This window comes from Aethalodelphis obliquidens, unplaced genomic scaffold, assembly GCF_003676395.1.
Source record: "Aethalodelphis obliquidens isolate GAN/ISIS:26980383/991018 unplaced genomic scaffold, ASM367639v1 scaffold81, whole genome shotgun sequence".
Lineage (NCBI taxonomy): Eukaryota > Metazoa > Chordata > Mammalia > Artiodactyla > Delphinidae > Aethalodelphis > Aethalodelphis obliquidens.
This window is the reverse complement of record NW_020838025.1, coordinates 5,686,166-5,712,765: the sequence shown is the minus strand read 5'-3', so window position 1 is coordinate 5,712,765 and position 26,600 is coordinate 5,686,166. Positions and strand designations below refer to the sequence as shown.

Genomic DNA, 26,600 nt, shown 5'->3' with positions numbered 1-26,600 from the left:
TTTATTGCTGAGTAATATTCCGTTGTATATGCATACATGGCACACTTATTTGTGCATTCACCTGTTGGTGGACCTTTAGATTGTTTCCAGTTTTTGACTACTATGAATTAAGCTGGAGCAGCTAGCAGTACAAGTATGTAAGTTTTCCATAAACGTATGTTTTTAGGGAAATGTCACTTTATTGAATGACTGCCATTTAAATGTCACATTTAACCCTGAACTAATAACTTTATCACAAAACTACAACTACTTGCTTGCCATGTAATTCAGAGCTAACTTAAAATGATTAGTAATCCCAGTATGGACATAAGATAATTACTTTATTAAATTTCATTTAAAGATATTTCCAAGACTTAAAGACTATATACCTTACCAATAAAGCATACAGGACAAGATATTTCTTGTGCATTTTTTAAAAACAGAATCATGAAAATTTTCATTATTTTCCATAGCTGAATTTATAAATAGCAACATAGAAATAAACCTCTTTCAAGTTGAAAGCATTGTAAAGCAGCAGTTTTCAAAGTGTGGTGCACAAGTCCTAGGAGCTCCCCAGGACCCTTTCAGAAGTATGTGCAGTCAAAACTATTTTAATAATTCTACTAAGACCTTACTTGTGTTGATATCTGTAGTAATTCCACAGAAAGCAATGGTGGGTAAAACTGCTGCTGCCTTAGCATGACACAAAGCAGTTGGCACTACATTATACTAGTGGTCACTGTATTTTTAACCGCCACATACAGTTAAAAAAAAAAAAAAGACAAACCAAAGAAACAGTTTCACTTTAAGAATGCTCTTTACGAATGTTCTTGAGGGACTTCCCTGGTGGCGCAGTGGATATGACTCCACACTCCCAATGCTAGGGGCTGGTTTCAATTCCTGGTCAGAGGACTAGATCGCACATGCATGCCACAGCTAAGAGTTCGCATGCCACAATCAAGGAGCCTGCCTGCCGCAGCTAAGGAGTCCACCTGCTGCAACTAAGGAGCCTGCCTGCCACAACTAAGGAGCCCACATGCTGCAACTAAGGAGCCGGCACTTTGCAACTAAGAAGCCCACAAAAAGAATGTTCTTGATAAAGCAGTACACATTCATTTTACCAAATCTCACCTCTTAAGTATACACGTTTTAAATATTCTGTGTAAGAAGATGGCAAGTACACAAAATACTTCTTTTGCATACCAAAATATGAAGGTTATCTAGAGAAAAATCACTTGTGAGACTGAATTACAAGCCGAACTAGATACCATGCATCGTCACTTTCAAGTACCACCATTTTAACTTGAAAGAATGACTGATAACTAGTTATTCATGACTGAGTGGCAGACATTTTCTTGAAAAAAATGAATAAAATGAGCCTATCAACTCCAAAGGAAACAACTGACAGTGTTTGTTGTTAATGATAAAATTTGAGCTTTCAAGCAAAAATTATGTTAGAAAACTTGCATCCAACACTATGAGTAGAAAAGCTTCCCAAATGTAAATGCCTTTCTAATAAGATCAGCAGTAGTATCAATGAATGTAAATGTTTTTGCATTGTATAATGAAATGCATCAACATTTGGCAGATCTGTGTAACTCAGTGAACCAATATATTCCAAATGAGCAACACCTAATGCTAAAAACCATGCATGGGTAAAATATCCATTCAACGTGCAAGCTACACCAATGGATGTTAATGAAACAAAGTATAAAAAGTTCATTGATATGATTTTTTAAGTTCCACACTATAGGAACTTCCCTGGCAGTCCAGGGGTTACGACTCTGTGTTCCCAATGCAGGGAGCACTGGTTTGATCCCCAGTCGGGGAGCTAAGATCCCGCATGGTGCAGCCAAAAAACAAAAAAGTTCCACATTATAATTATTAACCTTTAATAAACTAATATTTGCTTAATCTTCTTGTAGCAAAGAAAATCTAGTTATCTTAAAAAGTCTTTTAAAATACTCCCTTTCAAATACATATCTGCATGAGGACTAATTTTCTTTGTATTCTTCAACAAAAACAACGTATCACACAGAATGAATGAAAGAACAGATATGAGAATTCAGCTGTCAATTATTAGGCCAAACATTAAAGAGACTTGCAAAAATGTAAAACAGTGCCAGTCTTCTCATCAAAATTGCTTTTGTCTTGGAGTACATTTCATTGAAAAATATGCTATTTCTGTTAACACATAATGAGTTTTTTAACTGTTATTTTTAAAATAATAAAAAATTTTAATATCTAGTACCATAAATATTAATAGATATAGTAATAGAGATAACCCACAAAGACAGACACTCTTTGGGATCCTCAATAATTTTTAAGAACATAAAGAGCTGCTGAGACCAAAAAGTATAAAAACTGCTGGTGTAAGGAATCATATCTTTTCTCTAAGAAAACCCATGAAAGATAAGCTACCCTGAATTTCAAAAGAAAATTGAAAAACACATGTTTATATCATTACTGCCAATTATTTTAATTGTACCTTAGGCAAACAAGCCAAAAGAAAAAAAAAAAAAAGCTCAGCATTATTTTAAGTGAAAACCACAGGAAAAATTATGTTCTACACTCACAGTGATATCGAGTCCCAAACTGGCACCAACATATTCCCATCTCTATCTACTTCAAAATTACTTCATATAAAATCTTAGTTACAAAATAAAACATTATTAACTCAAGGAAAAATATAATTACCAAACCCATATCATCAGCTAAAATTCCTCCATGAACATTTTCTGGTCGGTCCTTTTCAGAAAAATTTGTTATTGTGTTATAGTACAAGTCATTTCGCTGTTCCCAGAATGGTGGAAGTTCTTTACTGTTTTCCCGTGAAACCATCCAAGCTAGAGCTTGTTTTTGATGTGGAAGCAATGGTGTTTCAACAGCCTATAAATAAAAGAAACGTTATAAATAGAAATACAATAAGCCCTTTCTTTTACCCCATGCAGAATCTAGAAAAGTTGATCTTGTGATGAAAAATGTATAGATTAATACCGTATTTTTAAATTCCAAATACTTTTAAATAGAAAATACTGGCTCAGTACCTCAGCTGGTTCCATTTCCTGAGTTTTATCATCTTCCTTTAAATCTTCAAACAATTTGTCGAACTCTGTCTTAAGCTACAACAAACAGCAATAAGAAACATTATGAAACAAACCAATTCAAACAATAATTGCACTTAATTCAGAGATTTCAAGTCATTTAATTAACTAAAAGAGTCGAATACCAAAAGGTACATAAAATAAATTAATTCTTTGAGATACTACGCTGCTCAATAATGGCAGAATAAATAGATCCTTTAGGTAACTGTTACAGTCGAAAGAATACAGGATAGAGTTTTAAGTCCTGGGTTTCAGTCACAACTCTGTCACAAAAAAACCTTTATATAACTTTGGGCAAGACACTTAATCTATATGGCCCTGTATCTTATTACCACAAAAGAAACGGGATGAACTAGATTTAGAGTGTCTCTAAGGTTCCTTCTGCCATTGAAATTCTGTGATTCTATTAGCTGTATTCAAACCATTTTGGCAGATCCTACCAAGTATATTTGACTTTTTCGGACATTTCATTGATTATTACTGCAATCAGAAATTTGCTATGTGCTACAAAATATTAGGATAATTTCAATCTTATGCTAATCTTTAGTTGGTTCTTTAAACTGATCTAGTCCAATCATACAGTAACATATATATATTATAATTACTTTTGTAAATTAGCAAATAAATACATAGCAACAGCCCAGAAGAAATCAGGCCAAATCTAAAAAGTGAGGAGAGGTAATCTGGGGTTTACCCACCAGACACAAGCTCAAGAGCTTCCCTGGTGGCGCAGTTGTTAAGAATCTGCCTGCCAATGCAGGAGACATGGGTTCAAGCCCTGGTCCGGGAGGATACCACATGCCATGGAGCAGCTGGGCCTTTGCGCCACAGATACTAAGACTGCTCTAGAGCCCGCGAACCACGACTACTGAGCCCATGCTCCACAACAAAGGGAAGCCACTGCAATGAGAAGCCTGCGCATCGCATGGAAGAGTAGCCCCTGCCTGCCTCAACTAGAGCAAGCCTGCGTGCAACAATGAAGACCCAACGCAGCCAAAAATAAAATAAATAAATTAAAAAAAAAAAAAAAGAATGACAGACACAGGCTCAAGCCCTTCTAACAATGAGCAGGGAAAGTACAGTAACTACAATTAGAATATAAAAAGACTAATAACACTGATGAGACAAAAAAAATTTTGATGTAATTGGTAGATTGATCTGCATTAATTTACTTTATAACCTTTTTTCCCCAAACTAACCCAGCATAACAGTATCCTGGATCACAAAGCAGACAAAGTTAGAAATAGACTAAGGCCAGAGATTCAGAACTAGTTTTTTTAGCACTGCATTTGCAACCTTCCTGAAAGGAGTTAAGTTTCAAGCTTCAACTTTTTAAAAATTATGGCTATTTTAAAAATTTCAAATAATACAAAAACATCAAAACAGAGTAAAACATCACAGGTGTATACAGCAATGTGTGTGTTTCAATGTATATATGAATGCATGTATGTGGACATATTCCTTATCACTGCTTTCTTTCTACATAAATATTTGCAATATATTTTATTTATTCTACATGTTCCATAACAATATAAATATCACTAATACTAACAGATGCATATTTATCTTATATTTTTAAACATCAACCTTCAGCATTTAAATTTCACTCTTCACTTTTAGTTACGAAATAAAAGAGAAGTGCACCTGTTCAGTTGTAATCTGTACTGCAGCATGAACTGGCATACTATAGCTTGGTCCCGCTCTTCCAGAGCCCCAACCACTTTCCAAACTGAATCCTAAAGCTATAATTTACAAAATGAAAAGAATAAAATCACCAAATGAAATAAATTATCTTTTAGTAAATAGCTTTTAAAGCTTGTCTAATAAGCTGAATTAAAAATTCCCTTAATATGTGTTTTAAAAATTTTAAAACTAAATCTGCTAGGTTATTCAAAAAATACATTAGAAGAATTCCACATTATTTAAACAAACTTTTGAAAAACAAATAATACTTTTTCATTCTCTATTAGGAGATTCTTATTGTCTGTAACTTATTAAAGAGAATGTTTAAAATCAGAGATTTCCAGATATTATCACTGGGGGAAGTTAGGGGAGGGACCTCCTTGCACATTTTTCTGTGTATCTGTGCAACCTCCTATGAATCTATAGTTATTTCAAAATAAAGAGAAAAAAAATTCAAGGATTTCCTTAAAAAGATTCCTAACAAAAGAACTTGGAGCCTTCAGCACTAATTAATTTAGCCACCCAAATTCAAGGTATTACTTAAGAGAATAAATGTTTTACAATTCCAGCATCTTAACAATATCACAATAATAGTAGGTTAAACCCTGAACTTACTTTTTGGTGCAGGACCCAATTTAAATCCATGTTTCTTCAACTGATCTAAAACTGCTTTTCTATTTTCTTCTTTTCCCCAAAAAGTCATATGCAAAGGCATGGTAAAAGCATTGTTTGCACCAAAAGGAACTACCCTATTATAATTAAGAAAGAAAAAAAAAAAGAGAAATTAGAAGTGTTATTTTCTTACATTTAAGTTTCATTAAAAATCTTGTTAAATAACTGCCACATTCAAATTCTGCATGCAAGCAAAACAGAAAGGAACTAACTGAGCAGACTAGAAAGAAAACGGACACGGACTAGGACCAACAATAACGAGAAGAAAAGGCAGTTTTTAGGACCAGAATGCCAGAAGAAACTCAGGTGAGGTAAAAGTGTTTAAATGCGTAGTTAGCCTATTACCAAGATCATAAGATAGGTAAAATAGCAAGTTTAATTCAGAAGGCAGAGCTTCCACTAACAGAACCACTGAGTGCAGCAACCCATTCTGGGAGCATGGGGAAGGATTTCCAAGAACTATTTCTGATCCAGGATTCACTGAAAGTTTACTCTCAATATCTGAAAAACTTGATGAACTGAGGAAGGAGAAAACAAGTAAACAAGTGAGAAGACACTGCTAAATATTTATCTTCCAAACTCACCTTTCAATATCCTAAATATATCTAATATACTATTATACTAAAATTGAGGTCACAGACACAAACGCATAAAAGAGAAAATGTAACCAAAGAGACTGGGAGATTTAAAAAAGGAACAGGTGGTAGAACTAAGAAGGTATATGCCTAGATAATGCAACAGCTGCTACTTATCTCCAATCAAATGACGTCATGTGGAAATAAGTATCCTGCATTACCAGATCTTCCATTTATCAAGAGAAATATTTATAAATAATTTCGTATAATTAGGGAAAAATTAATATGCATAAAATGTAGAATGTCCAGATATTCGAATATCGGAAATAACTGAAAAAAAAAATTAAACACTGTGTAGGCAAAACCAAACTCATGTACATCTGATCACAGGCTATCAGCTTACAACCTGATTTAAACAAACACTTCCAAACTTCTCAAATCAATGCACTAAAAGGCTTTTTAAAAAGCTTTTTTCTTAAAAGATGGTGTGGACTTTCTAATATTTGAACCAAAGTCTATTTTTCTCCATGGTAATAATTTACCAGGAAAGTGAGGGAACAGCTATCTGATGGCTAGGGTAGTGCAGGCAGATGAAAGAAGAATTAAAACATTTATTGAATGCATACTAAAGGTATAGCAACAAAAGTTGTCAGGGCAACTTTACATACCCTTACATTCAAAGATCACTACAACTCACAATTATTAAAACTGAACTCCAAAAGTGCATTACCCTTCAACTTGAGCCAATTTGTTGTCCATGATATAGGCCAAGGCAGCTGCAAGATCTTTCTTTATATGGCCGACCTGATTTCCATTCACATTGTTTACTTTAATTGCATTCTTATCATAAGGGTTATCGGGTTCTCGTTGCAATGCAACCATTTCATTATTATTAACCTAATAAAGATAATAAACAGATATTATTATAAATAATAAACATATAATGATACCTTTCTTCATCATACTTTATCTGGGATTTCCATTCATTTTTTAATGCTTACTGAATAACACATGTAAGAAATGCACATTTTCTTGGACTCATATTTCTATAGAAATATTAACATATTTTATAATAATTCTTTTACAATATTTTCCTAATTTATATTCATTGGAAGTTAACAAATCCTTGATATATAAAAAATACAATCAAAACTAACAGATGCACATTATCTAAAATTATTCAACATTATAACTTCGAAAACAGGTAATCTCTTGAGTGCCTACTATGGGCCACACATTGTTCTAAGTACATTACAAAGACTGACTTTTAAAACTGTCACAACCCTTTTGGTAGGTGTTATCATTATCTCCATTTTACAGATGAAGACACTAAAGCACAGAAAAGTTAAGTAACTTGCCCAAGGTCATAAAATTAATAAGTAGCAGAGCTAGATCTGAATCCAGGCAGGCCGGCTCCTAAGCCTAAATTCTCCAGAATCTCAAAGGGTTAAAAGGCATTAATTATAAGAGAGAATGGAACTGGAACAAGAAAATACATCCAGCCTTCAACTCATGCCATTATCTGATTCCACTTAATTAAAAATTGCCTGAGGGTGGGCTTCCCTGGTGGCGCAGTGGTTGAGAGTCCGCCTGCCGATGCAGGGGACGCGGGTTCGTGCCCCGGTCCAGGAAGATCCCACATGCCGCGGAGCGGCTGGGCCCGTGAGCCATGGCCGCTGAGCCTGCACGTCCGGAGCCTGTGCTCCGCAACGGGAGAGGCCACAACAGTGAGAGGCCCGCGTACCGCAAAAAAAAAAAAAAAAAAAAAAATTGCCTGAGGGTGACATAATTGAAAATGGAAGAGTAAGGACTTCCAAAAATTCTCTCTTCCATAATAAAAGCAATGAAAAAACTGGCAAAAACTGTTTGAATCAACTTTTTCAGAACTCTGGAAACTAACCAAAGGGTTGTAGAAACCTGGGGAGTCTTAATTCAAGAAAACAGCTGAATATCAGTGCCCTAGTCTCATCTCCAGCTCTCAGTTACACGATAGTCTTTAAAAATAACAACCTGCTGCACTTCTTAGTACAGCCTAGCAGTTACCAGAGTGAGCACACTGGAGCAGAATTTCAAAGATTTATTCCTACAGAATTGTCATTATTTGACCTGTATGGTGGTTCCCTAGAAGACCCCCACTTGCAAAGCTGTTTCTATTTGACCTCTGAGCTTACTCAGTACATAAAACGTTCTCCCTTGGGTGGGTGTTTGTCAAAAACAATTTTACAGGCAGTGGGTAACAGCTAGGGCAAACAAAACAATAACCAAAGGGCTTAAGAGGAAAAAGCGGAGAATAAGATGTTCAAAGCTCCAACATATTCCTGGAAATCCAGAAGGCCAAATGCAAGCACAGGGCTGTATGCATACTCAGGGCTGTGAATATGTTCAGGAAAGACCTGAGAAGGTCTTAAGCTCTCACCTCTGGCTAAACTTGAAGCTCTGAACAGGCAGGAAATAAAAGGCTAAGGCAGAGCTGTCAACTGCCAAGCTGAGGGTTGAAGGAGTGCCCCAAATGCACACAGATCCTCTCAGTAAAGACTGGGAAATTTACCGGTTCTAGTTCAATCATTACCTGACCACTAAGCTAACCAATACAGATATCAGTGGCCAGACACAACAAAGACTTTCACAGGATTAATTTAGCAAAAGTTACTAAACAAACAACAATAACCAAAATCAGCAACAACCAATCCAGGGCAGAAGGAAGAATCTGATTTCTAGAGCTGCCAAATTATTTTTTTTTAAGCTCACATTCATCATCACATATAGGTATTTTTAGTTGAAGTATAGTTGATTTATACTATTGTTAGTTTCAGGTGTACAGCACAGTGATTCAGTTATACATGTATATAAGTACATATACATATACATATATACACATATAATTTATAGATATATATAAAATCTATTCTTTTTCAGATTCTTTTCACTTATAGGCTATTACAAAATATTGCATATAGTTTCCTGTTCTATACAGTAGGTCCTTCTTGGTTATATAGCAGTGTGTATATTTTATCCCAAACTCCTAATTTATCCATCCCCCCATTCCCCCTTTGGTAACCATAAGTTTGTTTTCTATGTCTGTGGATATATTTCTGTTTTGTAAATAAGTTCATTTGTATTATTTTTTTTAGGTTCCACATACAAGTGATATCATACGATATTTATCTTTCTCTGTCTGGCTTACTTCACTTATTAGGATAATCTTTAGGTCCATCCATGTTGCTGCAAAGGGCATTATCTCATTCTCTTCTATGGCCGAGTAATATTCCATTGTATAGATATACCACATCTTTATCCATCCATCTGTTGATGGACACTTAGGTTGCTTCCATGTCTTGGCTATTGTAAATAGTGCTGCAATGAACATTGGTGTGCATAGATCTTTTTGAATTACAGTTTTCTCTGGATATATGCCCAGGAGTGGGATTACAGGATCATATGATTTAGAGTTGCTATATTATTTAAAACGTCTACTTTTCAACAACAAGAGAGACATGCAAAGAAACAAGAAAGTACAGCTCACACAAAGGAAAAAAGCTATCAATCATCTACCCATAAGGAAGCACAGATACTTGACCTACTAGAAAAAAACTTAAGTTTTAATTTTAAATATGTTCAAAGATCTAAAGCAAACCATGTCTGCAGAACTAAAGGAAAGCATGAGAACTATGTCTTGCCAAATAGAAATTCTGGAGTCAAAATGTACGTAGTTAACTAAAGTCTAAGATTCACTAGAGAGGCTCAAACATCAGATATGAGCAGGCAGAAGAAAGAATCAATGAAGTCGCTGACAGGTCAACTGAGACTATAACGTCTGAGGAACAGTTATAGTTTGAGGAACAGAAAGAAAAAAGAATGATGAAAGATGAACAGATCCTGTGGGATAACAGCAAGCATACCAACACACACATGATGAGAGTCTCAGAAGGAGAGGAGAAAAAGAGGTAGAGAGAATATTTGAAGAAATAATAGCTAAAAACTTCCCAAATTCGATGAAAAAACATTAATCTACGTATTTAAGAAGCTCAACAGGGCTTCCCTGGTGGCACAGTGGTTGAGAGTCCACCTGCTGATGTAGAGGACATGAGTTCGTGCCCCGGTCTGGGAGGATCCCACGTGCCATGGAGTGGCTGGGCCCGTGAGCCATGGCCGCTGGGCCTGCACATCCGGAGGTTGTGCTCCGCAACGGGAGAGGCCACAACAGTGAGAGGCCTGCGTACCGCAAAAAAAAAAAAAAAAAAAAAAAAGCAGCTCAACAAACTCCAAGTAAAAAAAACTCAAAGACATTCAAACCCAGACACATCAAAATCAAACTGTGGAAAGAACACTGAAAGCAACTGAGAGAAACAACTCATTACATACAGGGGATCCTCAATAAGATTAACATCTGATTTTTCACCAGAAACCATGGAGACCAGAATACAGTGGGATAACTTCTCAAAGTGCTAAAAGAAAAAAATTCGACCAAGAATTCTATATCTGACAAAACTATCCTTCAAAAATAAAGAAGAAATTAAGAAGCTCCCAGATAAACAAAAACTGACAGAATCCATCACTAGCTGACCTACCCTACAAGAAATATTAAAAGAAGACCTTCAGGCTGAAATCAAAGGCACTAGACAGTAACTTGAATCTACATGAAGAAATAAAAAGCACAGGTAAAGGTAATTTACACAGGTAAATATAAAAGACAGTATAAAATTTTTTAGTTGTAACTTTTCCCTCCTATCTGATTTAAAAGGACATAATCATTATAAACCTGTATTGATGAACATATGATGTATATAGAGAATTAATCTGTATGAAAACAGCATAAAGAAGTAGGAAGGAAGACAACAGAACTATCTCAAAGCAAGGTTTTTATAAACAATTGAAATTAAGTTGCCATAGATCCAAACTAGATTCTTATGAATTAAGATGTAATTCCCAAGGGCAACTACTAAGAAAACAACTCAAAATATATAATAAAGAAACAACCAGGGAACTACTATGGTACACTAGGAAATATTTAACACAAAAGATTTAACACAAAAGAAGGCGGAAATGAAGGCCAGACCCAAGGGCCACATATTCTATGATTCCATTTACATGAAATGTCTAGAGTTAAGTAAATCCATAGAAACAGAACATAAATTGATGGATGCCATGGGCTAAGGGGAGAGAGTAATATGGAGTGATTACTAATGGGTACAGGGTTTTGGGAATGATGAAAATGTTTTGGAATCAGACAGTGCAGATGGTTTTACAACCTTGTGAATATCTAAAAACCACTGAATTGTACACTTACAAATGATAAATTTTATGGTACGTGAATTACCTAAATTTTTTAACTTCCTGAAAAATACACAGGAAACCTGCTTTAAACCTCTCCCAGCATCTGTTTACTGACTCAAGAGACTACAGCCTGACCAACCAGATTATCAGACAAATATTCCTCTCTAATAATTCTCTCTAATAATTCCTCTTTGAAGATATTCCGTGAGGCATAGCTCTGTTCTCTACCAGACCACCTCCCCATTGCCACTGCTTATAGTATGATCTTCGTTAAACCAGATATGCAAATTCCAGAAAATATATAACCAAAAAAAAGTAGGGCAAAACGTTGAGACTATAAAAACAAAGAAAACATGATCCAAGCACATGACAAAAAAGGATATATTAGTAAAACAAGATTAAGATGACAACAAAAAGACAGAAATAGGACTAATTATAACAATACTTTTAGAATAGAATGGAAAAGAAATAATCTACTTTATTATAAAATAAAGATTTTGATGGGTCAAGACATAAAAAATGTAAACATAAGCAAATTGAAAACATTTTTAAAAAGTTAAAAATTAATAATGCCAATATTATATAACAAATCTTAGATGATACAGCCAATGTCGTACTTTGAAGAACGTTTAAGAGATTAAAATCTTTTATTATTAACATTAAAATTAAGTGTTCGAATCAAGAATGCAAAAATAAAATAAAATAAAATGGACCTAAGGAAAATAGGATAACAGAATGTAAAAGAGAAATCAATGACCAAAGCAAGATGATAGACTGTTGTGCTGGGAGGAACCAAGATGGCGGAGTAGAAGGATGTGCTCTCACTCCCTCTTATGAGAACACCAGAATCACAACTAGCTGCTGGGCAATCATCGACAGGAAGACACTGGAACTCACCAAAAAAAGATACCCCACATCCAAAGACAAAGGAGGAGCCAAAATGAGATTGTAGGAGGGGTGCAATCACAGTAAAGTCAAATCCCATAACTGCTGGGTGGGTGACTCACAGACTGGAGAACACTTATTCCACAGAAGTCCACCCACTGCAGTGAAGGTACTGAGCCCCCCATCAGGCTTCCCAACCTGGGGGTCCAGCAATGGGAAGAGGAATTCTCAGAGAATCAGAATTTGAACCATAGTGGGATTTAATTACAGGACTTCGACAGGACAGGGGGAAACAGAGACTCCACTCTTGGAGGGCACAAAGTAGTGTGCGCATCGGGACCCAGGGGAAGGAGCAGTGACCCCATAGGAGACTGAACCAGACATACCTGCTAGTGCTGGAGGGTCTCCTGCAGAGGCGGGGGGTGGCTGTGGCTCACCGTGGGGACAAGGACACTGGCAGCAGTTCTGGTTAGTACTCCTTGGCGTGAGCCCTCCAGAGTCCACCATTAGCCCCACCAAAGAGCCCAGGTAGGGTCCAGTGTTGGGTTGCCCCAGGCCAAACAACCAACAGGGAGGGAACCCAGCCCACCCATCAACAGTCAAGTGGATTAAAGTTCTACAGAGCTCTGCCCACCAAAGCAACAGTCAGCTCTACCCACCACCAGTCCCTCTCATCAAGCCCCTTAGATAGCCTCATCCACCAGAGGGCAGACAGCAGAAGCAAGAAGAACTACAATCCTGCAGCCTGTGGAACAAAAACCACATTCACAGAAAGATGAAAAGGCAGAGGGCTATGTACCAGATGAAGGAACAAGATAAAACCCCAGAAAAACAACTAAATGAAGTGGAGATAGGCAACCTTCCAGAAGAGGAATTCAGAATAATGATAGTGAAGATGATCCAGGACCTCGGAAAAAGAATGGAAGCAAAGATCGAAAAGATGCAAGAAATGTTTAACAAAGATATAGAAGAATTAAAGAACAAAAAAACAGAGATGAACAATAAAATAAATGAAAACTACACTAGAAGGAATCAAGAGCAGGATAACTGAGGCAAAAGAATGGATAAGTGACCTGGAAGACAGAATGGTGGAATTCACTGCTGCGGAATAGACTAAAGAAAAAAGAATGGAAACAAACGAAGACAGACTAAGAGACCTCTGGGACAACATTAAACGCAACAACATTCGCATTATAGGGGTCCCAGAAGGAGAAGAGAGAGAGAAAGGACCAGAGAAAATATCGGAAGAGATTATAGTCAAAAACTTCCCTAACATGGGAAAGGAAATAGCCACCCAAGTCCAGGAAGCACAGCGAGTCACATACAGGATAAACCCAAGGAGAAACACACCGATACACAGAGTAATTAAATTGGCAAAAATTAAAGACAAAGAAAAATTATTGAAAGCAGTAAGGGAAAAACGACAAATAACATAAAAGAGAACTCCCATAAGGTTAACAGCTGATTTCTCAGCAGAAACTCTACAAGCCAGAAGGAAGTGGCATGATATACTTAAAGTGATAAAAGGGAAGAACCTACAACCAAGATTACTCTACCTGGCAAGGACCTCATTCAGATTCGATGAGGAACCAAAAGCTTTACAGGCAAGCAAAAGCTAAGAGAATTCAGCACCACCAAACCAGCTCTACAACAAACGCTAAAGGAACTTCTCTAAGCGGGAAACACAAGAGAAGAAAAGGACCTATAAAAACAAACCCAAAACAATTAAGAAAATGGTAATAGGAACATACATATCAATAATTACCTTAAATGTGAATGTATTAAATGTTCCAACCAAAAGACATTCAGGCTTGCTGAAAGGATACAAAAACAAGACCCATATATATGCTGTCTACAAGAGACCCACTTCAGACCTAGGGACACATACAGAATGAAAGTGAGGGGATGGAGATGGAAAAAGATATTCCATGCAAATGGAAATCAAAAGAAAGCTGGAGTAGCAATACTCATATCAAATAGACTTTAAAATAAAGAATGTTACAAGAGACAAGGAAGGACACTACATAATGATCAAGGGATCAATCCAAGAAGAAGATATAACAATTATAAATACATATGCAGGCAACATAGGAGCACCTCAATACATAAGGCAACTGCTAACAGCTCTAAAAGAGGAAATCGACAGTAACACAATAATAGTGGGGGACTTCAACACCTCACTTACACCAATGGACAGATCATCCAAAATGAAAATAGATAAGGAAACACAAGCTTTAAATGATACAACAGACCAGATAGATTTAATTGATATTTATAGGACGTTCCATTGAAAAACAGCAGATTACACTTACTTCTCAAGTGCGTATGGAATATTCTCCAGGATAGATCACATCTTGGGTCACAAAGCAAGCCTCAGTAAATTTAAGAAAACTGAAATCACATCAAGCACCTTTTCTGACGAAAACGCTATGAGATTAGAAATCAATTACAGGGGGAAAAAACCGTAAAAAACACAAACACATGGAGGCTAAGCAATACATTACTAAATAACCAAGAGATTACTGAAGAAATCAAAGAGGAAATCAAAAATACATAGAGACAAATGACAGTGAAAACACGAAGATCCAAAAACTATGGGATGGCAGAGCGGCTGGGCCTGTGAGCCATGGCTGCCAGGTCTGCACGTCCAGAGCCTGTGCTCCGCAACAGGAGAGGCCACAACAGTGAGAGGCCCGCGTACCGCAAAAAACAAACAAACAAAACCTATGGGATCAGCAAAAGCAGTTCTGAGAGGGAAATTTATAGCTATACAAGCCTACCTCAAGAAACAAGAAAAATCTCAAATATACAATATAACCTTACACCTAAAGGAACTAGAGAAAGAAGAACAAACAAAACCCAAAGTTAGCAGAAGGAAAGAAATCATAAAGATCAGAGCAGAAGTAAATGAAATAGAAACAAAGAAAACAATAGCAAAGATCAATAAAACTAAAAGCTGGTTCTCTGAGGATAAACAAAATTGATAAACCATTAGCCAGACTCATCAAGCAAAAGAGGGAGAGGACTCAAATCAATAAAATTAGAAATGAAAAAGGAGAAGTTACAACAGGCACCACAGAAATACAAACCATCCTAAGAGACTACTACAAGCAACTCTATGCCAATAAATTGGACAACCTGGAAGAAATGGACAAATTCTTAGAAAGGTATAAACTTCCAAGACTGAACCAGGAAGATATAGAAAATATGAACAGACCAATCACAAGTAATGAAATTGAAACTGTCATAAAAATTCTTCCAACAAACAAAAGTCCAGGACCAGATGCCTTCACAGGTGAATTCTATCAAATATTTAAAGAGCAAACACCCATCCTTCTCAAACTCTTCCAAAGAACTGCAGAGGAAGGAACACTCCCGAACTCATTCCATGAGGCCACCATCACCCTGATACCAAAACCAGACAAAGATATTGCAAAAAAAGAAAATTACAGACCAGTATCACTCATGAATATAGATGCAAAAGTCCTCAACAAAATACTACCAAACAAAATCCAACAACACATTAAAAGGATCATACACCATGATAAAGTGGGATTTATCCCAGGGATGCAAGGATTCTTCAATGTAAGGAAATCAATCAATGTGATACACCATATTAACAAATTGAAGAATAAAAACCATATGGTCATCTCAATAGATGCAGAAAAAGCTTCTAAAAAATTCAACACCCATTTATGATAAAAACTCTACAGAAAGTGGGCATAGAGGGAACCTACCTCAACATAATAAAGGCCATATACGACAAACCCACAGCAAACATCATTCTCAATGGTGAAAAATTGAAAGCATTTCCTCTAAGATCAGGAACAAGACAAGGATGTCCACTCTCACCACTACCATTCAACATAGTTTTGGAAGTCCTAGCCACAGCAATCAGAGAAGAAAAAGAAATAAAAGGAATACAAATTGGAAAAGAAGAAGTAAAACTGTCTCTGTTTGCAGATGTCATGTTACTATACATAGAGAATCCTAAAAATGCCACCAGAAAACTACTAGAGTTAATCAATGAATTTGGTAAAATTGCAGGATACAAGATTAATGCACAGAAATCTCTTGCATTCCTATACACTAATGATGAAAAATCTGAAAGAGAAATTAAGGAAATACTCCCATTTACCAATGCAACAAAAAGAATACAATAACTAGGCATAAACCTACCTAGGGAGACAAAAGACCTGTATGCAGAAAACTATAAGACAGTGATGAAAGAAATTAAAGATAATACCAACAGATGGAGAGATATACCATGTTCTTGGATTGGAAGAATCAATATTGTGAAAATGACTATACTACCGAAAGCAATCTACAGATTCAATGCAATCCCTATCAAATTACCAATGGCATTTTTTATGGAACTAGAACAAAAAATCTTAAAATTTGTATGGAGGCACAAAAGACCCCAAATAGCCAAAGCAGTCTTGAGGGAAAAAACCGAGCTGGAGGAATCAGACTCCCTGACTTCAGACTATACTACAAAGCTACAGCAATCAAGACAATATGGTACTGGCACAAAAACAGAACATAGATCAAGGGAACAAGATAGAAAGCCCAGAGATAAACCCACGCACCTATGGTCAACTAATCTATGACAAAGGAGGCAAGGATATACAATGGAGAAAAGACAGTCTCTTCAATAAGTGGTGCTGGGAAAACTGCACAGCTACATGTAAAAGAATGAAATTAGAACACTCCCTAACACCATACACAAAAATAAAGTCAAAATGGGTTAGAGACCTAAATGTAAGACTGGACACTATAAAACTCTTAGAGGAACACATAGGAAGAACACTCTTTGACATAAATCACAACAAGATCTTTTTTGATCCACCTCCTAGAGTAATAGAAATAAAAAGAAAAATAAACAAATGGGACCTAATGAAACTTAAAAGCTTTTGCAAAGCAAAGGAAACCATAAACAAGACAAAAAGACAACCCTCAGAATGGGAGAAAATATTTGCAAAGGAATCTACGGACAAAGGTTTAATCTCCAAAATGTATAAACAACTCATGCAGCTCAATATTAAAGAAACAAACAACCCAATCCAAAAATGTGCAGAAGACCTTAATAGACATTTCTCCAAAGAAGACATACACATGGCCAAGAAGCACAGGAAAAGCTGCTCAACATCACTAATTATTAGAGAAATGCAAATCAAAACTTCAATGAGGTATCACTTCACACCAGTTAGAATGGGCTTCATAAGAAAATCTACAAACAAATGCTGGAGAGGGTGTGGAGAAAAGGGAACCCTCTTGCACTGCTGGTGGAAATGTAAATTGACACAGCCACTATGGAGAACAGTATGGAGGTTCCTTAAAAAGTAAAAATAGAATTACCATATGATCCAGCAATCCCACTACTGGGCATATACCCAGAGAAAACCATAATTCAGAAAGACACATGCACCCCAATGTTCATTGCAGCACTATTTACAATAGCCAGGTCATGGAAGCAACCTAAATGCCCAATGACAGACGAATGGATAAAGAAGATGTGGTACATATATACAATGGAATATTACTCAGCCATAAAAAGGAAAAAAACTGAGTCATTTTTTGAGATGTGGATGGATCTAGAGACTGTCATACAGAGTGAAGTAAGTCAGAATGAGAAAAACAAATATTGTATGTTAACACATGTATGTGGAACCTAGAAAAATGGTACAGATGAACCGGTTTACAGGGCAGAAGTTGAGACACAGATGTAGAGAACAAACGTATGGACACCAAGGTGGGAAAGCCGCAGGGGTGTGGGGATGGTAGTGTGCTGAATTGGGCGATTGGGATTGACAAGTATACACTGATGTGTATAAAACTGATGACTAATAAGAACCTGCTGTATAAAAAAATTTAAAAATTTAAAAAAAAGAAATGATAATCATAAAAAAATCCAAGAAAGATTACTTGAAAAGATGAAACAGATAAATCTCTATCAAGGCTAATGAATAAAAAATAAGAATAGACACAAATACATAACACAAACAATGAAAAGAGGAATAGAACCGTAAACACAGTTAAAACAGTTTTACATGTATATGACTACTATGCAAACTCCGTGGCAATAAGTTTGAAAATATAAATGGCTGCTTTTCTTTAAAAATATGAATTGCCAAAATTGACTCAAGACGTATCTGAATTATGGTGAGTTTGAATGAAGCCAGACTTAAAAAGTACACACTATATGATTCAATGTATATGAAGCTCTAGGGAATTCCCTGGCAGTCCAGTGCTTAGGACTCCGTGCTTCCACCACAGAAGGTACGGGTTCGATCCCTAGTCAGGGAACTAAGGTCTCACATTTCTGCATGCCGCGTGGCGCAGCCAAAAGAAAAAGTATATGAAGCTCTAGAATAAGCTAAACTACAGTGATAGAAATCAGTCTGGTGGTTCTTCAGGCAGAGGCAGGGATGAAGGACTGCAACAGAATACAAGAGAACTTCAGAGGTAATGGAAATGATCTATATGTTGATGGGGTGGTGATGATCAGGTATATATCTTTGTTAAAACTCTTAGAAACATACACTTCAAATGCTTGCATTTACAAATATATACATATATAAATCACATCTCAATAAAGCAGAAAAAAGTTGAAAATAAAAAAAGCACGCAAAGATAAATACCTCAATTTTTATTACAAGATTTCTGTCAGTTATGAACTCGAAAACATCAACAAGAAAAAGTACAATAAAGATCTGTATTGACATGAAAAGATATTCCTAATATTTTACTTTAGAAAAGGTGATTACTATAGTAGACATAATATGATCCTTATTTTTTTTTTTTTTTTTTTTTTTTTTGCGGTACGCAGGCCTCTCACTGCTGTGGCCTCTCCCGCTGCAGAGCACAGGCCCCAGACGCACAGGCTCAGCGGCCATGGCTCATGGGCCCAGCCACTCCGCGGCATGTGGGATCCTCCCGGACTGGGGCTCGAACCCGCGTCCCCTGCATTGGCAGGCGGACTCTCAACCACTGCGCCACCAGGGAAGCCCTGATCCTCATTTTTATTAATATATAATATGATTTAAAGTCACATGTATATTTTCTCAGAGTAAAGCGTGGAGGACATAACAACATAAGTTGTAATTCTGGATTCAGGCAGAGTTGATACTTTTTCTTTTAGCCATTTTAAAATAATAAATGTGTATTACTTATAAAATAAATAATATACATTTTGTAAAATAAAAAAATTAACGATTAGTTTTAATCAGCTCATCACATTTGTATTGGCTTACCAGTGTCACAGAAATTATTCTAAGATCAACAAATAGTGATAGTTCTAAGATCAATAACAAGCATGATCTAATATTTCACAATGGTTTAAAATGATTTAAAAACCACATTACATTTTGAAAATATTTCACAAATCCAAAATAGGAAAGTTCCGAAATGAATATGAGAGCTAGAGAACAGATGGATATATGAACTGAGAACTGACAGATTTCAGGAAAAAATTAGAAAAGAAAAACTATTTCAGAAGTAAAGAATAAAGTAGAAAGAACACAAAAGTGAACAGATCTTGTAAAAAACATGGTAAGGGAAATAAATGATGAAAAACAGAAAAGTAAAAAAATATGATAAAAAGGATTTCAGAGGAACAGGCATTTACATATGGCATACATATACGCAGAGGAGATGTAATACCGAGAGAACAGAATGGAGTCCTTCGAAGAAAAACAAGCTCTGAAACAAAACAAACATTTAAAACCATAATTAGGGCTTCCCTGGTGGCGCAGTGGTTGAGAGTCCACCTGCCAATGCAGGGGACACGGGTTCGTGCCCCGGTCCGGGAAGATCCCACATGCCGCGGAGCGGCTGGGCCCGTGAGCCATGGCCACTGAGCCTGCGCGTCCGGAGCCTGTGCTCCGCAACGGGAGAGGCCACAACAGTGAGAGGCCTGCATACCGCAAAAAACAAACAAACAAACAAAAAACCATAATTAAAGTTTTCTGAAATAGACGAAAATGAAGTCACAGAACAGTCAACACTGCCTAATGAAACTTTTGGACTTTCAAGATAAAGAAAAATATCCTTTAGTTATCCAAGCAAAATAATTCCAATTGATCTACATGGGAGAGAAATCATATTGGCATCAGAATTTTAACCAGCAACATGTTATACAACACCAAGATACTATGGAGAGAAAATATGGGTCAAGGATTTTATATTCAACCAAATTGTCCTTGAAGCATATAAGTACCACAAGTACAAACAACAAAACTCAGGAAATATTGTTCCTTCCTAAGGAATCTCCTAGACAACACACTTCAGACAACCATAAAATGACCTGAGAAGCTCTAATATTACAAAGAAAATATGAGAGAATAAAACACTAGACAATTCTTTCCCAAGGAATCTCCCACAAAATATACTTCAGACAACCAAAAAATGATCTGAGAAGCTTCGCCGTAAGAAAAATATTGGGGAATGGAAGAACTGGTAAATCCAACTTTCCATAGAACAATATATGCAGTTTCTGCAATAAATCAATGACATGAAACAAAGAGCAGGGAAGTGACTTACATAACAACCAAAGGTACTATTATTAACTTGTTTTGATCCTGATTCAAACAAATTAACAATAAAAAGGCATTTTTAAACAATTAAGAAAACTGATTATGTATTAGTTATAGGATGTAATAGAAAATTATTATTAATTTCGTTAAGTACAACGATGTAAGAAAATGCCTGAATTTTTTAGAGATACACACTTAAATGTTGTAAAGTGATACAGCTGGAATATTTAATACCCAAGAAAAAGAGAAAAAGTGATGAAGCTAATCTGCAAAAAACTTGTTAACTACTGAATCTGAATCATGGGTATATGGAAGTTTACTGTATTATTCTTCTTTTATGCATGTCTGAAATTTTTCATAATTAAAAAAATAAAGCTAGAGATGTATCATCCAGATAACACAGAGGCATACTAGACAACCATGACAAACACAACTGCTTTCCCTATCTTTGTCTCTGTTCTCTTCTCTCTCTCTCTCTCTCTCTCTCTCTCTCACACACACACACACACACACACACACACACACACACACAATGCAGAAAATAGATACACAAAAAGATAAAGGAAGAAAAAAAAGTACCTAAAAATAGACAATTCCCTTATCTGGTATGAATTGATCTTCCTAAATTAAAAATATTAAAGTGTAGAAATGTGCTAAGGGACAGGAGAGGAGAAAGCAATGGACTGACTTGGAAGTCATTTTGCAAATGTACCACATAGTATCTGTGCTTTTTGAGCAAATCATTTAACCTTCCTGAGCTTCACTTCTATAAGGGGATAATAGATGTCCTATCTACCTCAGAGACACTGTAATGATCAAATGAGACCATACAGGAAACAATGCTTTGTATATTATAACCATGATATAAAGTATATTAATAATTAGGTATTTGTTATCTCTCGCCCAGATATATTTCAATTACTTAAAGTAAATATTTACTGCATATATCACCTTCTAATCCTTATTTTCTACGTAAATAACATATCATATCACTTTAACTTAATATCTAATGTTATACTCACTACTCCTGTGTAATAGCGTAGTCCAACTACATGACCTCTCAAAGTTCCAAATAAAACTGAATCTAGCTCTTCATCGCTCGTTAGGAAATCATCTGGAGGAATAATATCTTGGAATTCAAAACGAGGAAAGAAAGTTGGATATGAGAGGCGTGGAAAATTTCCATGGACTCCGTACTGGACAGTCTGCAAGTACTTCCAAACAGGATCTCTATTAAAAAAACAAAAAAAAACCACACACACAGAAAAACAATACAATATTTAACCAAATATTTCTCAAAGACCATACCATATTTAAAGGCCAATTGTTTTCTCACATTTTACTTCAACAGATTAAATCTTATGTGGTAAGTGCTGTATAAAGATTAATCGCGTTCCTCTGGTTAAAGCAAGAATTGGAGTGGCGGACGTTTCTAGAAATCCTACCTGTTCAATAATGTGTCTTCTACCCTGAGGTATTCAAAGTGAAAACCCCAATAAGGGTTCACAAATCTCTTTCCTAGTCTGCATCACCTACTTAAACTGAAATATATGTGATGTCTGTAACTAATTATACACCAAAATTTCAATACATCTTGAGCTAGAAGAGACTTGAAAACACTGAACTTTTTTACACGAAGCCATTTATAGCTTTACAAATAATACATCCAGCAACAACTACTTTAATTCCCTTCGACTAGAACCCTTATTTTATTCAGGTATCCTAACGGTGCCATCATGGGAAGCTGACCTCAAGCCCCCGACTCCCGTTGGTTTAAGGGTAACCTCAACCCCCCGATGGAGAATTGTTTCCGGAACGGGTATGTAAACCAATTTGGACAAAAAGTAAGAGGAAGTCGGCTGGGAGACTTCCAGGAAGCTTCTACTTTGCTAAGAACGGAGAGAAGCTATTTCCCCTGCGTTTTACTTGCACGTCACGCGTCCTGCTTTTGGCTCCTCTGCAGATATGTATTTGCACGTCTGTGCATACACATCAATTGTGAGGTGCTTGGGGACAGGGGCTGTCTTACCCAGCCCTTTAGGCCGAGCACAATGCCCGGCGCACAGTGGGTATCTCATGGGTGTTTTGTGGAATAAAGCACAGGGCGAGAAGAGACCCCGGCTAAGGAGTGGAGCTTAGAGCCCCAGGCCCCGTACAGCCCTTGACAGAGATTTCTCCAAGGCCCTGGCAAGAGACTCGCCTAGGAAGCCTCCCCTCGCCCGCGGAAACTCTGCATTTATTTCTCCCGCGGCTATAGGAGCCGCCAGCGGGACGAACGCCAGCTGCCCAGCTCGCAAGGGGAACGCGAAGGAAACGCGGGGAAGGTCAGGTTCATCTGGGGACGCGGCCACGCCGTTACCCTCGGCGCCCCACCCCCTCCACCCCCTTCACCTCTTGAACATCCAGGACATGGCGCTGAGTGGATGACGAGAGGTACTTAGGCGCCCGGTTTCGTTCTCGAGCCGCCTGGATAAGCCTCCTTCCAGGCCCCGGGGCCGAAAAGCCTGGCACAGGTTCCGAGGGCCGAAGCAAGAGCGCGCTTCGGCAAGGTAAGACGCAGCGAACCGAGCCAGACGTCGACGCCGTCTCCTTCCAGCAGCAATGTGAGAAGCCAGCGACGCTTTGTGACTGGCACCCGGAACGTCCAATCCCGAGGAGGAGCCTACGGAGACCAACCAAGCAGAGCACAGAAGGGTGAGCAACTCCGCCCCGCGCAGCGATTCAAAGACGGGAGGAGGGGGTCCCGGCTGCAGGGGCGGTTCCATCCGGGTTCTTCCCCACCCCCAAGGCAGGGGCGAGGGAAAGCCACGCGGTTCGAGGAGCCCGCCTGCAGTGCACGGGGTGTACACGTTTCTGTTTGATTCCCCGACTCAATGAAAGGGCGACGCCTCTCCTTTCCGCTGTTTCCCTCAGGCCCTAAGCCTCGGCCCCATTCTTCAGGTCCTACCACCATCCTGACTCTAATTTTCCCTTTATCTTATGGGACATGTAGTAGTGTCTTCCACTGCGTAAGCTCCTTTCCTTCGTTTATCTGCGGTGAATCCGGGTAGTTGCCCTCAAAATATGCATTTTAAGCCCCACGAGCGAATCAATGAGCCACACCGGGTACAGAGAGCTTAATCGCAATTTAGATTTATGGCGTTCCCCCTCCATCTCTCCATCTCTCCCTCTCCCCCTCTCCCACCACCCCCACCTTTTTTTTGGGGGGGGAATTTTCATTTCTACTAGAGGAAAGCCATAAAATGTGATGAGAGCACAAGAACCTCGTTGGTGGCAGCTGGAAGTGGCCCAGCCTCCCCTGAGGGCATGTGGCTGTCCCTGCAGGGTGGGAAGAAGCTGGTTTTCCTCGGGGAACTGTAGGGGTCGCTCCCGAGTGCTCCGTGGACGGCTTCTGAGAATCTGAGGAGACAGGAGAATTCAGCTTTGAGTGGGTGGGCCAGTTCGTCCCGCTGCCAGCCAAGGTGCTGGCAGGGCTGGTCTCTACGCCTTGGGAGCCTTGTGTAATACCTGGTGCAGCAACAGCACCGAGGTAAGAAGCTGGTGGTGGCCCTGACCTGTGCTTAAGGCTAGGTGTTAACTGTCAAGAGATGTTCAGGATTAAAGAGGAAATGTATTTGAGAAAGTGATTAGTATTGACCCTTGCCCTTCAAAGAGTGGTCCATTTCACACTTCCGGCAGCAGAGTAAGAGAGATGGTCAATGAAACAGTTTTTCAGGAGGCATTTGTTCACGATCTTAAACTATTCGATCTGTAAATATGAAGCTGCAGTAGAATGAGAAATAAAACTTTCAGCAACTTATTACTTCATCTCACTAAACAGAAGGAAGATGAAGGGAGTGGCATTTCAAGTTATTTTAGTTATTTTTAAAATTAATTATTTATTTTTGGCTGCGTTGGGTCTTTGATGCTGCGTGCAGGCTCTCTCTAGCTGCAGCGAGCAGGGTCTACTCTTCGTTGCGGTTTGCAGGCTTCTCATTGCGGTGGCTTCTCTTGTTGCGGAGCACGGGCTCTAGGCGCGCGGGCTTCAGTAGTTGTGGTTCGCGGGCTCTAGAGCACAGGCTCAGCAGTTGGGGCGCATGGGCTTAGTTGCTCCGCGGCGTGTGGGATCTTCCCAGACCAGGGCTCGAACCCGTGTTCCCTGCATTGGCAGGTGGATTCTTAACCACTGCACCACCAGGGAAGCCCTATTTTAGTTATTTTCCTTTCTTCTGGAAGTATTATGAGGCAAATGGCAGTATAGTTCAATTTTGAATGTGCCAGATCTAAATAATTTCTTGAAAAATATGCCAGAAAATGCCCAAATTGAAAATGTTTTGTGTGTAAAGTTAATAAAGAAGTTATGCTCGTCAGACTGAAAGATAAATTTCAAATCTGGCAATACCTATCAGGTAAACCTGACCCTTTCAAGACTTGAAACCTATGAATAATGACTATCCCATGGTTAAAGAATGTGGATTGAATGAAGTAAAAATTTGTTATTTAAAGTCAACATTTTTGTCCATATTGTCACTATTTTACATCTCAGATCTAGTAGCTGAACTTAAACTTGAATACTTTCATTTAATTGTTCTTTATTATTTTTAGTTTTAAAAAAGAAGTGCCATTTGTACTAGTTTGATTAAAATGTCACAACACTTACGAATTCAGACGGGATAATATTTTCTGAAAAATAAACATTTGTAACTGGAAAAAAGAGAATGGGAACTGTACAGTGGCTTGTGTGTTGGACTGATGTGTAAGGAGAAGAGTGTCACAAAGAGGATAGTGAGGAAGATAAGGGCCAGATTACATAGAAATTTATGATCTGTGGTAGAGTTTGTATTTTATGTTCAATGCAATAGAAATCCATTAGATGTTTTAAGCAGGAGAATGACAATCTAGATTAGGCTTTAAAAAATTCACTCTGTCAGCTCTGTGAGAATGGATTATAGGGAACAAGAACAGAAATGGAGAAACTGGTTAGTTGATAATTAGAAAACGATTGTGTCCAGGTAAGAGATGATGATAGCTTGGAACGGGAAGGTGATGAAGCTAAGACGACCAAAAGGGTTTACTGATGGATTTGGATATGGGAGCTGAGGGAGGGGAAGGAATAAAAAATTCCTCCAGCCAGCCACCCAACTACTAGTCATAAGCATGCTTTCTCATCCTCTACCCCCCTTTATGCAAATTAAACATGTCATTCCCCTGTTTGATGCTGTGAGCATGCAATCAAAAGAATGGCATGGGCTGGAGAGGTGGGATGGGGAGGGTGGGAGGGAGGGAGACGCAAGCGGGAAGAGATATGGGAATATACGTATATATATAACTGATTCATTTTGTTGTGAAGCTGAAACTAACATACCATTGTAGAGCAATTATACTCCAATAAAGATGTTAAAAAAAAAAAAAAAAGTAAGTAAGAAACAAAGAAAAAAAAAAAGAATGGCATGGGGACTTCCCTGGCGGTCCAGTGGTTAAGACTCCATGCTTCCACCGCAGGGGGCACATGTTCTATCCCTGGTCGGGGAACTAAGATCCCACATGCCTCACGGCATGGCCAAAAAAATAAAAGATAATAAAATTAAATTAAAAAATTTAAAAAACACAAAAGAATGGCATGTATGGCTTTTTATAATGTCTCCTACTTCCCACTCCTGTCACTTCCCAACCCACCCTGCCTATAATGGCCTTCACATACATAACCATAAGGCCATTCTCAAATCCAACAAAATTAATAATCAATCCTTGATGTCTTCTAATAACGAGTTCATAGTCCAATTTTCACAATTGTCTCAAAAAATGTTCTTTAATAGTTTGTTAACAAAACTAGAATTTTGAAGCCCTTGGCAAAGAAAATAACTTAAGAGTCTGACTTTCCAAAATTCTGGCTTCAATACAAAAACTTTGAAGTT

At 37.8% G+C, this 26,600-nt stretch overlaps 1 protein-coding gene across 4 annotated transcripts in view; it reads right to left on the bottom strand.

Moving 5' to 3' along the window:
- The window catches only part of HLTF (helicase like transcription factor), a 60,309-nt gene extending 37,006 nt beyond the window's left edge, over window positions 1-23,303 (bottom strand). For 2 of the 4 annotated variants that reach the window (XM_027092754.1, XM_027092755.1), the window contains exons 1-7: window positions 23,098-23,303; window positions 21,729-21,936; window positions 6,744-6,910; window positions 5,382-5,515; window positions 4,728-4,825; window positions 3,027-3,101; window positions 2,677-2,868 (exon numbers count right to left, since the gene is read on the bottom strand). In XM_027092754.1, the coding sequence (XP_026948555.1) occupies window positions 2,677-2,868; window positions 3,027-3,101; window positions 4,728-4,825; window positions 5,382-5,515; window positions 6,744-6,910; window positions 21,729-21,936; window positions 23,098-23,117 (894 nt within the window). In that variant the 5' untranslated portion in view covers window positions 23,118-23,303. The remainder of the gene's footprint in view (window positions 1-2,676; window positions 2,869-3,026; window positions 3,102-4,727; window positions 4,826-5,381; window positions 5,516-6,743; window positions 6,911-21,728; window positions 21,937-23,097) is intronic. The other 2 variants (XM_027092756.1, XM_027092758.1) reach the window with 1 other exon arrangement.
- Window positions 23,304-26,600: the final 3,297 nt, after the last annotated feature.